The 13,168-nt window shown below is 37.5% G+C and overlaps 1 protein-coding gene across 1 annotated transcript in view; it reads left to right on the forward strand.

The window, feature by feature from the left end:
• LOC114646367 (E3 ubiquitin-protein ligase SIAH2) overlaps positions 1–5,539 on the forward strand; it is a 28,176-nt gene extending 22,637 nt beyond the window's left edge. Inside the window, exon 2 of the mRNA XM_028794541.2 lies at positions 3,875–5,539. Within this exon, the coding sequence (XP_028650374.1) occupies positions 3,875–4,432 (558 nt within the window). The 3' untranslated portion in view covers positions 4,433–5,539. The remainder of the gene's footprint in view (positions 1–3,874) is intronic.
• Positions 5,540–13,168: the final 7,629 nt, after the last annotated feature.

Consider the following 13,168-nt stretch of genomic DNA (forward strand, 5'->3'; position numbering starts at 1 on the left):
TGTGTGAAATCATACTTGCCAGTTTTACATTAATCCTTTGTTCAAAAACTGTTGTAAAAAGCCTTTGTTGTATTTGTTTTCAGAGTATCTTTCATGAGTGATTAGACTTTATTGTCTAGAATGTGTAAATATCCTGAATTAGGAAATTTACTCTACTGGCATTTCTTGTATTCAGTTAACTGTAACTGAGAGATTTCATTACATTCACCAGTCCATCATTCAGATATATGATGTGCTTTCACTATGTTTGTGACACGTTAGGAGTTATACTAATGAAAATTAGTTTGCCTTCAAAAGCCAATGATAGACGCAGTATTTATTGTATTTATAGAGAGATGTGCTATGTGCTTTGAAGCACTAAAACACTAAATATGTTTTATTTTGATATTAACAAATGGAACAGTTCATTGCATCGCCTGTACAGACAAAAAAGACTTATGTTTTCGGCATTTTAGTATCAACTTGGTACCAAAAAATCTTGTGATCCTCAGTCTTTGACATTATAAATTATGGACTACATGGAAAGTATGCAAAATCACCTATAGGAAGACACAGAAGTATCTTCCTTTGTCATTCATGAAAACACATGCAGAATCCCCTGTATTTAGAAGGAACAACTCTTGTTATGTACATTTTTTTAAGCCCATTGATTAGCTGTACTGTCCTGGAAAAATAAACTTAATGTTTCAGGAACATCAGAACCCCAAGGAAATTGGCTGATCCAAAGTCATCCATCCATCCATCCATTTACTAACCCGCTGAATCCGAACACAGGGTCACGGGGGTCTGCTGGAGCCAATCCCAGCCAACACAGGGCACAAGGCAGGAAACAATCCTGGGCAGGGTGCCAACCAACCGCAGGACACACACAAACACACCAAGCACACACTAGGGCCAATTTAGAATCTCCAATGCACCTACCCTGCATGTCTTTGGACTGTGGGAGGAAACCGGAGCGCCTGGAGGAAACCCACGCAGACACGGGGAGAACATGCAAACTCCACGCAGGGAGGAGCCAAAGTCATTATTAGTATATTTCATTCCACTTTTTAAAAAGTGTTCAGTATTAGAGAAATCTGTCCATCCGTTTTTTAAACCTGCTCATTCAATGCAGCATTACCAAGTGTCACATCAACGAAGAGTAAGCAACACAGGTGTTATAGACTTTGCAAACAAAAGAGAGGCTTGTCTGTCTAGTGTCTTGTGTTTTACGTACTATGACAGAATGGAAGAAAGGAAGGAAAAAGTAAAAAAGTTGAGGCTGCAGCTAAACTCGTTGTACCGGTTATCTCTTTGTACAGCACAGGCTTCTCCAGGCAGCATGCTATTGGCTGTCACAAAATGGGGCACGCAACACTATTCTGGAAAGTTGGCAATGGCACGCAGTAGGTACATGTGACATGACCAACAATTTCAGTCGTTTAAATGGACATGCTCCAGTAAAGCAGTCAGCAACGGAATACCTCACACAGGCATAGGATGATGTGAAAATCCACAGATAGTGACATGGCGGTAAATCAAACTCAGTTCTCAGGAGATGTAACACTACAGAGAAAAACATTCTTAATGTGTCAAATTATTTATTTATTTACTTGCAGCTTTGATGCCAAAAGTTTACCCTTATTTATTTGTACTAATTTGATTTTATCTTAGAATAATTTAGACTATGAACATATTCCTTGATAGTATACTGTATATGATATAGAGACTAATAAAAGATTAGCTGTGCGAAAAATGTTAACGGTACTTTTCAGCAGAAATTGAAAATGAAACTACCTGTTCTCAATTTAGTCCTGCATTGAAAGTATAAGTAGAACTAAACATTCTACAGAAGGTCCCTTTTAGCTTCTTAGCTAGCAGTTGTGCAAAAGTTCTGAAGCACAGAAATAACAATAAATAAACAAACAAATATGTAATAATCTGTGGTTGTGGTTGCAAATGAACTGTATTCGGAATATGGGTGGGATGTACAGTTTGAGCACATCATTGCTTTTGTGTCCAAAATAGCCACAGCCCTTTGATGCTCCTGAATCCAGTTTTAGCCTTGGTCAAATTTTGAATTAAAGCAACATAATGGAAGCATTATCTGTATCAAGCAGTTTTAATTTAAGTTGTTTTAAACTATATAATGTGAAATTATCTCCGTGGTATGAGAAAGAGACAATGATCTGTGAAGTTATCAATCTAAAGAATTACAGATTAGATAATGCATAATTGCTTTGTTTTTTTTCCTCAAATGTTTGTCTTTGCTACTCTGTCCCCTTTAATGCAGCCAGGTGATCTAGAGATGGCACTTTCTATTCACATAGTGGTTTTGTACAAACACAGATCTACAAATGCCACTCTACAGTTAACAAGCCAGAATAATGAAATTGGGCCTTGAATTTTGCCAAGTCATAATGTTGTATTGAACATTTGAATACTAAAATGAACATTAAATGGTGTTCATACATATCCCTGTAATAATTTCTAAATATATTTTCGATTTGAAACAAAGGTTAATTCATGTTCAAAACAGAAAGTGTATACATTTTCCTACCAAAACATGGTCAGACCTGTGCCATTTGACCTTTAAATGGAGACTAAATTTCAGTAGATCGTGTGTTATGGACATATTGCTTTTGATTATTTCTAATTCATGAATACTGGTAGTTTATTGCTTCATGAGTGCTAAAGGGTGTAAAGCGTGAGATTCCAACTATAGATAAACATAAAATGAACAAGTGATTGGCTTTAGGCGTGCATAGCACACCCACATGGTAAACTACTTGTGGCAGGAGGCTCTCTAAATCTGCACAGATAATGAAAATATAAGGATGTGTGCCACACCCTACATCATGTTTGTCTGAATGTCTCACAATGTATGTGAATGGGCACAGCAGCTTCATCGGCTCCCGATCAAGTTTCGTACTGATTTTAAGATTCAGCTATTAACATTTAAGGCCATCCATAACCTCGCCCCTCCATATCTGTCTGACCTTCTTCATGTTGCCATTCCCTCCTGTAACCTTAGATCCTCTTCCTCCACCCATCTGACCGTCCCTCCCGCCCGTCTAACCACCATGGGGAGCAGAGCTTTCAGCCGTTCTGCTCCCAAGCTCTGGAATTCATTACCTGCGGATCTCCGAAATATCAAATCATATTCATCTTTCAAATGTAAACTTAAAACACATCTGTTTAAAAGGGCTTTTTCTTTTTCCTCCTGATTGTAGTGGTTTTGTTTGGTTTTAATTTTTAGATTTTCTGATGTTTTAAGTTGTTTATAATTGTGTCTTTTATTTATTTATTTATTGTTTGTTCGGTGTCCTTGAGTTCTGTGAAAGGCGCCTTGTATAAATAAAATGTATTATTATTATTATTAAAAATACTTCCTAAAAACAAACAATCAAATTCTATATTTTCTTACCTGGTCCTGTTGCTGGGGAAGCATATGAAATTTGAATGGGTTGCAAGCAGAAACACATTAATTTATTCCTTCCTTAAAATCATTCACCTGTCAAAACTTATTTATTATGGCCATTCAATGTGAAGATGTGTCCATTCTATAATTGGCACATACACATGTACTGTGCATATGCAATACTGAACATAGTTATTTTTTTAAAGCAGACTTGTGGCATATTGTACCAATTTAGTTTAATTTATTTTTTCTTTTCAATTAATTATTTTATGTAGAGACCTTCTTTAGCAGAGAGCCCTCTCTTGTTTAATAGTAAGGTAATGATGAATTGTACAACAATAAGAACATAGTCCTTATTGTGCCATTGAGACCTTCTGCCCATGTCACTCATGCGGCCTTCTTGTGCTGCTTGCAGTTCAATAATGAGTTAACGGTCTCTCAGTCTGACAATGTCTGTTCTTTTTCTGCCTGCAGTATGCCTCTACTGGATGCTCCCTGACGTTACATCACACAGAAAAACCAGAGCACGAGGACATCTGCGAGTTCCGACCTTATGCTTGCCCATGCCCAGGTGCATCCTGCAAGTGGCAGGGATCCCTGGAAGCTGTCATGCCTCATCTAATGCATGCTCACAAGAGTATCACCACCTTGCAGGGAGAGGACATTGTCTTTCTGGCCACAGATATAAATCTGCCAGGAGCTGTCGACTGGGTCATGATGCAGTCTTGCTTTGGTCATCATTTCATGCTGGTGCTGGAAAAACAAGAGAAGTATGAAGGTCATCAGCAGTTCTTTGCCATTGTCCTGTTAATTGGGACTCGGAAACAAGCAGAAAACTTTGCCTACCGCCTGGAGCTAAATGGCAATAGGCGACGTCTGACTTGGGAAGCAACACCCCGATCCATTCATGATGGAGTATCTGCTGCAATTATGAACAGTGACTGCCTAGTCTTTGACACAGCTATTGCGCACCTTTTCGCTGATAATGGAAACCTGGGAATCAATGTGACCATATCCACATGTTGTCCATAACAGGGCCTGGGGATTGTTTTTGTTTTTAAGCTTTATTGTTTCACACCATTTAGTTATTCTGTGTTGTCTGTTGTCATCGTACTGGTAAACAAAGCAGAAAGACTGCATATCTTTTTAAAACAGTCTTATTGTTACTATTTAAATTTGTTGCCATAGTAAATCTAGTTTTTTAATATGCATTTTAATGAAAGAGTTATTTAATTTTCTATGCAAAGACAGACAATTTAAGACAAGCCTCTAATGGCTGTTTTTTTATCCCCATTTTGAATTTTCAAACAAACATTAAAGCTCTTTTTTTGGTCAGGCTTTACAAAGCATATTAGGGGGAATTGAAAGCTGTTTCTGGAATTGAGTTAGTGTATTTCTGCACCTCACTTGTACATCTGCATGAAAAACATGTCCTCCACCTACTGGGTTCTTACTTTCCTTGAAAACTCTGAAAATGTAAATCTTTATTTAAAGTCATTTAAAATAAAAAATGTACAAGTGCATTGATTAGTGTAGCTTAGTTTATCGTCACTTCATATGACATGTATAAGTACATTTTGAAGTATATATGACATTAAAATAAGTGCAAAAGAAGTTTCTTACAGAAAAAGGCTCTTCGAGATAAAAGTGGAATTTGTACTTTCAAATACATGAATGCACATGAACTCACAGATGGATAATAATGCATTTTAAAGAATGTTTGCCTAAAAGACTAATCTTTTTTGTTAAGTAACGTTCATTTAATCAAACTAAGTGCTGAGTGGTCATTAGTAAGTTATTACCATAAAATATTATTGCAGGATTTACTTCTTGTGAGTAGAGTTTATTTACATCTCTAAGAATGCCTGGAATTTGTAAAGAAATAACTGATGAAGATTTTTTGGAATTAAACTGTTTAATTAAGAACTTCTAATGGAAGTATACAGTATGTTATGCATAGAATGACATCATGTTGAAATCAAAATACTGCAGATATTTCACCCTTTGTATGTTCACAGTACTTCTAACATTTATGAAGTGTGTTCACAGAGGATATTACTTGTTTTTTGTAAAAATGTCTATGTCTGAGATAGAAATATATATTACATTTCTTATCTCATTAAAGTTTTTCATATTTCATTTAAATTGTTTTGAATTCATTGTAATGGATTTCTGTTTCATTTTTTAATATTAGTGAATTATTACTGGAAGACTTGGTAAGTTTGTTTTTTAGAAACACTTTTACAGTATCCACATTTTGCTAAGTAAGTATATAAGATGGCATTGTTCTAGAACAGATATTGGGTATACCTATGTTTTTTTTTTGTTTTGTTTTTTTACACATGTCAAATTTAGGTTGGATTACTAGATGTGTTTATCTCTCTACTTTTTTTTTTAACTCTTAACTCTGCATTACTATTGTGTATGTAGTGTGCTGCTCCAGCATTATGAAGACCTCTTCATACCAGATTGCCTATGTAATCTATACTGGTCCAAGTCTCCAGGAATTTAACAGGAGGGCTCAAAATAGCCTTATGCCATATACTTGCACTGAATGTCTGAGAAATATGCAGAAACCCCTATGTTGTCTTCCATTAGTAGTATGAGCTCTCCCATTCTATGTTTTTTTTCCTCTCTAGTGATCTCATGCTAGCTTAGGACTGTGCTATCCTAATGGTACTCCTGCCCCTGGAAGTTTACTGCCAGCTTGGTGCATCCTAAGACTAGTTATACTGTAAGCAGGTAATTATAAGAATGTGAGATCATTGTAATGGGGGACAATATAAAACACAGTAGCAAAGACTGTACATTTTTCTGTATTCATTCAGAGCATTACTTCAGAAAATGGTAAGCATTATTTTAACGTGCTAATTTAGGTCACACTCACAGTAGGGAATCCCAGGAGCACAAGGCTGGAATCAATCCTGGACAGGGAACCATGCTATCACAGATCACACTCACGCACATAATGACTGTGACTAATTCCGGGCTGAATTGTCCGGTAAATTAACATGTATGTGTGTGCGAGTTGGAAAATACCCAGAAGACTTATATAGACATAGAGGGAATGTGTAAACTTCATTAAAATATTAGAATACTCTAGACGAGAACAGGACATTCAGCCCAACAAAGCTCGCCAGTCCTATCCACTTATTTCTTCCAAAAAAACATCATGTCGAGTTTTGAATCTCCCTAAAGTCTTACTGTCGACCACACTACTTGGTAGCTTATTCCAAGTGTCTCTTCAAAATAACTCCTGTCCTTGCCAGGTGTTGCTCAATCTTATCCTTAATAATTCCTTCCATTAAAATAACACTCTCTCAAGCACGGAATCGAACACGGGTCTCTGAGGCTTGGCAAACCTGCTGCACTCTGAAACAGCAAATCTTAGTGCTACACCACGAAAGCTGTTACATTGTTCTTGAAACTTTTGTGAAAGTGTTTATTTGATCTTTAGAAATCAGGCTTCACACATTCCATAGTTTATGCCTACATTTTGTAACATTTATTACTAAAATATGAAAAAGTTTCTCTTTTAACAATGTGTTTACACAGATTACTGTAGAAACAGAACACACATGAAATGCATGTGTTCCAAATAACAATCTATTATTTCCACTCTAAAACTCCAGTAGTTCAGTGACGCCCAGATAATCAAACAAGGCATGAGCTGGGAAAACTTAGTGAACGTTCTGCGACGGTGGGGGACGGAATAGCCGGCTGCTTGCTGCTCGTCTTAATCGGCACATTTAGAAGACAAAAGACGCTGGCGGAGAGGTGAGAACAGTTTTAAGGTGGGCCGGATCTACTAGTTTTTTCGTAGACTCTGGTAATTCTAGTGTTAAAAACATCACCCTGAACTCCCACTTCTTTTAATTTGATGCCCAACCTCTCATGTGGCACCTTATCAAATGCTTTCTGAAAGTCAAGATAAATAATATCATATGCTCCACTTTGATCGTATCCTTTTGTTGCCTCCTCATAGAATTCCGGCATGTTAGTAAAACACGACCTCCCTCTTCTGAACCCATGCTGACTGTTCAGAATAACTCCTGTCATTGCCAGGTGTTGCTCAATCTTATCCTTAATAATTCCTTCCATTAATTTTCCTGTGATGCATGTTAAGCTTACTGGCCTATAGTTGAATCTCTCCAATGTGCAGTGACTTCCTAAAAATATGTGTCAAGGGTTTATATATATTCTCACTAGCCTCCTTAAGAACTCAAGGATAAGTATTATCTGGTCCTGGTGATTTGTTTGATTTCAGCCTATTTAATCTGAGCAACACTTCTCCCTCTACAATTTCCAAATCCCTCAGTACCTCCTTAGTAGTCATGTTTACCTCTGGGAGCTTATCCACTTGCTCACTTGTAAACACCTCAGAAAAATGTAAGCTTAGGGCATCTGCTATTTCATTGTCTGTATCTTTTAATTTCCCTTTACTATTTCTGATGCACTTGACCTCCTTGACTATTCTTTTACTACTAAAATACTGAAAGAATCTCTTAGGGTCGTCTTTTGCCTTATCTGCTATATTCCTCTCCAACTGTCTTTTAGCCTCCCTGATATCCTTCTTAATGGTTGCCCTCATGTTCTCATACACTGTACAATTCACTTTGCAGTCATTAGTCTTATATGCCTTATAAAGCAGTTTTTTTCCTTTGCAGCTTCTTTTTTAAATCTTTATTAATCCACTGTGGAGTTTTTTAAAATTTCCTATTAATTCCAAATTTAGGTATGTATTTGTTCTGCATTATATGTAAAAAATTTTAAACCTGTTCCACTGCTCCCCAACTGTCCCCACACTTAAAAGCTTATCCCAGTGTATCCTACTTAGACTTTGTCGCATCTGCTCAAAATTAGCCCTACCAAAGTTCATCTTAACAATTTTAGTCTTTGCATCCGCACTCTTACAAAATACTGAAAATTGAGAATATTATGGTCACTTGACCCTAGTGGTCAATCACCTCTACACCTTCAATTCTATCTTGATTATTACAAAATACTAAATCCAGACAAGTTTCACCCCGTGTTGGTGCTTTAACATACAGTTATATTGTGAAATTCAATATTGTGAATTTCCCATTGGGATTAATAAAGTATCTATCTATCTATCTATCTATCTATCTATCTACAGTACTGTGTTAAAAAAACAGTCATTGATTACTTCTAAAAACTGCTGCTCTTGTGCTCCTCCATCTGCAAAGTTATCCCAGTTAATACTTGGATAATTAAAGTCCCCCATGATTGTAATATCTCCCTGTAAACTTGCCTTTTTGATATTACTAAAAAGATGTGTGTTGTAATTACTGTCTGAATTGGGTGGTCTATAACACACTCCTAAAATAAGACCTCTTTCCCTAATATTTTCCAGGCGATGCCTCATGTCCTCACTAAGATGGGGCTCATCGTCCAACTGAAAAGGACTTAAATTTAAATCCTGTTTGGTATAAACAGCAACCCACCTCCTTTTCTGTTCTGTCTATCCTTCCTAAAAAATGTGTATCCCTCTATGTTACACTCATCCCCATCTTTGTTATTTAGTCAGGTTTCCGTTACTGCTCCTACTCATACGCCTCCCAGATACATTGGTGCCCCTCCAGTTCAGATGTAACCTGTCATGGCGGAACAGGTCCCATCTGTTCCAAAAGGAGTCCCAATGCCCCATAAACCTATACCCTTCTACCCTGCACTAAGATTTGAACCATATGTTATGTCTTCTAATCTCCTCAATCTTACCTGAACTGGCACGTGGCACAGGCAGAACTTTGGTGAAGACTACCTTGTCAGTTCTGCTCCTCAGCTTGGCACTTAACTCTTTGAATTTGGATCACAGAACTGACAGACAACCCTTATGTATGTCATTTGTTCCAACATGAACAATGACAACAGAATCCACCCCCGCTCTGGCCAAGAGCCTATCTATCCTTCCAGGGAGGTCTCCCACCTGTGCACCCGGAAGGCAACACACCGTGTCAGACTCTTTCTCTATGGAGCACACCTGCACTTCAATCCCCCTAATGATTGAGTCCCCAACTATCACTACCTCTCTCTTTTTGGGAACTGGTTTTGAGGTGGCCCATTGGGGCTCCTCATCCCTGCCTACCACCTCAGAATTATCAGAAACACAGTCCAGGTTGATGCCCCCGGACAGTGTGCACCCTTTACCTTACAACAGGAAAGGAAAACTCACTTGGACCCAGAATTCATTCCCAGAACAGCAGTACTAGGGTGTTGTACCGTGTTAGCCATTATGAATGTAGAGAAAAGCCAAGCAAAATGACTCCTTTTATTGGCTAACTAGAAAGATTACAATATGCAAGCTTTCGAGGCAACTCAGGCCCCTTCTTCAGGCCTGAGTTGCCTCGAAAGCTTGCATATTGTAATCTTTCTAGTTAGCCAATAAAAGGTGTCATTTTGCTTGGCTCTTCCCAGAACAGCAGAATTGTTTTTTTGTGCTGCCCACAAGAAGTTGCATTGAAATGCATAATGAATACAAATAATATAGGTTTTGGGTGGATGGAGCTCTCAGAAATTAAGACTGCTTGCCCCCAACACTCTGTTTTCATAGCAGAGTTGTTCTGGATTCAGTCTCTCTACCTCCATTTCTTTTCATGTTATGCCAGCCTGTCTCTGTTAGTTTTCATTAAAGCTGAAAGACACAGATACCTGGCCTGGCAGTCCTTATTTTTTTCTTTCTTCCCATATTTTTTATATAACAAAAATGTCTGCCCTGAAGATGTTTATCAGTTCGTATGAAACAGTTGTGTGCAGACATGATCCATGAATGGGAGAAATGTTGATATTGTTAGTACTGGCTAAAACTCCCATAAGGAGTCCTGTGATGGAAAGAACTCGTAAGTGTCAAGGTGATACTTTCTCTTGGGGAGGTGAGGACCACCCTAGAATGTTCCACATATCTCTGTGAGTGGCACGGAATCTGTAAATAAGCTGGCAAGAGAGGGTTGCTGACTTCACCTAGCAACCAGGTGTGATTGGGCATTGTCTCTATAGAAAATGGCATGACGTAGACCAACCAAAAGAGGTGATGTAAAGGATGACAAAACCTACTGTATATCGTTGCCTAGTCATACCATTTCCTAATAAGCAGCAGTGAAGACTGACCAGGACAGGAGATTCCACTTCTGCTCTTCTGGCAGTGTGCTCCTCAAGTACTTTGATTAATTTGCACCATTGTTGGTGTTGTCTCCATGTGCAGATCTAGTGATCATAAGTGCCACGATACTAAAATAGGCATGGTATAGTTCTACTAATCAGTGCTTTATTGGAATGTGAGGAAAAGGATCAATGACCTGTAGATGAACCCATTGGATTGTGCAATGCCCTTTGAATAGTACCATGGTTTTTTGGTCTCACATTTTAACCAGGTGTGGTATTTAGAGTGATAAATGGGGAGATGTTTTCATATAGTCAAAGTGGAAGTTGATCATTTCTAAGGGCTTATTATAATACCAGGACCTATTCATTTCATTTTTTATCATAAAATGCACCAGTGCCTGAAGTGGAACCAAATTACTGGTGGAACTTTGTTTATGGCACCCCTCTACAATTTGATCAAGGGTTCCGGTTGGGGGTGGGTTTCAGGGGCTTCCCCTGTGGAACTTTGAGTGCAGCAATACAGTGGTACTCTAATAACAGGTGCTGATCCTCTAGGTAGGTCACCCATGAAACCTTAAGTGCCATGATGCAATAACATTCAATGAAAGTGTGTGTGGGAGGATGGGTCCCCTGTGGCACTTCGAGCACCATCCCACTTAAAGCACTGAAATGCACTCAGAATCGCACCAGTACATTATACTGTGTTATTAACCATATACAGCAATACATTTCCCAATGGATAACTAACATGGGCATAGCGAAAATATGCAAAGTTCACATACAACTGTGCTCAGAACAGGGGTCAAGTCCAGTATTGTGGAACATGGAGCAAGCAGGATTAACCACAGTGCTATTATAAATCATGTACTGTATTATAATAACAACTTGGCATTTGTATTGGGTTGTGTAACTGGCTAAATTAACTAAGACAAAATAATGACTATAAAGAGATAAGATGAAAGTTACAAAAGATTATGCTTTAAATGTATTTTAATTAAATTACAGCAACATAAATCCTATTGGGTCTACCACCTTATGAGGGAAATCTGCATATTGACAGACATGTTAAGAGAGCAGACATCCATACCTTCTACCATGAGGAGGTGAAACTAGATGAATGCATAAAACTCTGTTTTTCTAACCCTCATAGCAAAATAACTCTCTTAACTCTTAAAGCGTTAATGTGAAAGCATTGAATGATTTCAAAATGTTATAGTGCAGTAACATTATTCCCGTTTTTTATTGTTTTTATATCTTGCAGTACAACAGAGTACTAATCAATATGGCAGCATTTTTGCATTGACAACGTTGCATTTTTCTGTATACTATATACAGGGATAGCAGGGTTTATTAGCATGTAGAAGCTATTTTTGTGGAGAATGGACTTGATCTTACTTCAGAGTAAACACTTGGGATGGGCAAGTAGGATACACTTAATTGTTAAAATGCACAAAGCTGTCTCAGTTCAACAAAGTGAGCTCCCTTTGTCAGGCAAATCTTATATTTATTAAATTTCTTATAAGTTTCTCTTTTGCACATGAACATTTTTCATCATTATCATTCTCTAACTCCAAAAACACATACCCTTCATGCCTAAAATTTATCCATATCACCAATATTTTCTCATGCTTTATCAGAAATAATTGCTTTTCCTCCCCTTTCTGTCACCATTATTTTTAAAACCAATATACAGTTACCATCGGCCTGTGAGAGTGACCTTCCCTCTGTGTCCACTAAATCCCTTCTCACATTTCTGACCTAGGGCTGATAGAGGATAGTGACTCTTTGTGCATTAAGAAAAATAAAAATACAGACATGAGCATTTAATGGTTTAACTCTTTCACAGCCTAAGGCTGGCTAGTACAATATGTTCCATTTCAAGATTACATTAATTCAAATTTTAAATCCTCTACAGTAGCAAGCTAAAATAGAGTCTGTTGCAAGATGTTTTAGTATTTATTGTTTTGTTGTAACCAGCAATAACTGAACTATAAAAAGTCAAATTTATAGTTTAGTTATCTACACTGTGTTTAATATTAATTAGCACAGAAGCTTAGAACTATAGAGCATTCATTCTGAGCGTACTGTACATAAAACTATCATCTATGTACTTATATGAAACAGCAAGACATACATGCTCAACTGCTTTTCATGTACAAGACTTAAGTATTAAGTACATATGAAATACTATGTCATTAGTTTGGGAGATTATCCTGTACACATAACATACTGTACATGCTCCCTCATAATTGATTAGACCCTGTGTGGTTCAGAGCTTTAAGTATTGATGAGCCGTGTCATATGTACATGAAATCATCTTCTATGTAAGAGATGGCATAATGTATCTACTGGACAGTAACAGCTACAGTAGGGACAAGACAAATGGCTCTCCCAGTTTTTTAACTTTGTATTTCAGAGATTTACATATGTGCTACATATTATGTCATATGTATAAGAAATGATCTTGCATGCTTAGTTCCATGTTATACACCCCCTCAAAATTTATTTCACTATTTGCTTTACACATGCCATAATTTGCATTTAAATTTTGGCTAGTTAAAATTAGGATAACACAGATCTCAGAGTGTTAAGATTGCTTTGAGCTCTTATAAGGTCTACAGTTTTGATACCCAACAACTAAGCACCAGG

The sequence above is a fragment of the Erpetoichthys calabaricus genome, chromosome 2 (assembly GCF_900747795.2).
Source record: "Erpetoichthys calabaricus chromosome 2, fErpCal1.3, whole genome shotgun sequence".
NCBI lineage: Eukaryota > Metazoa > Chordata > Cladistia > Polypteriformes > Polypteridae > Erpetoichthys > Erpetoichthys calabaricus.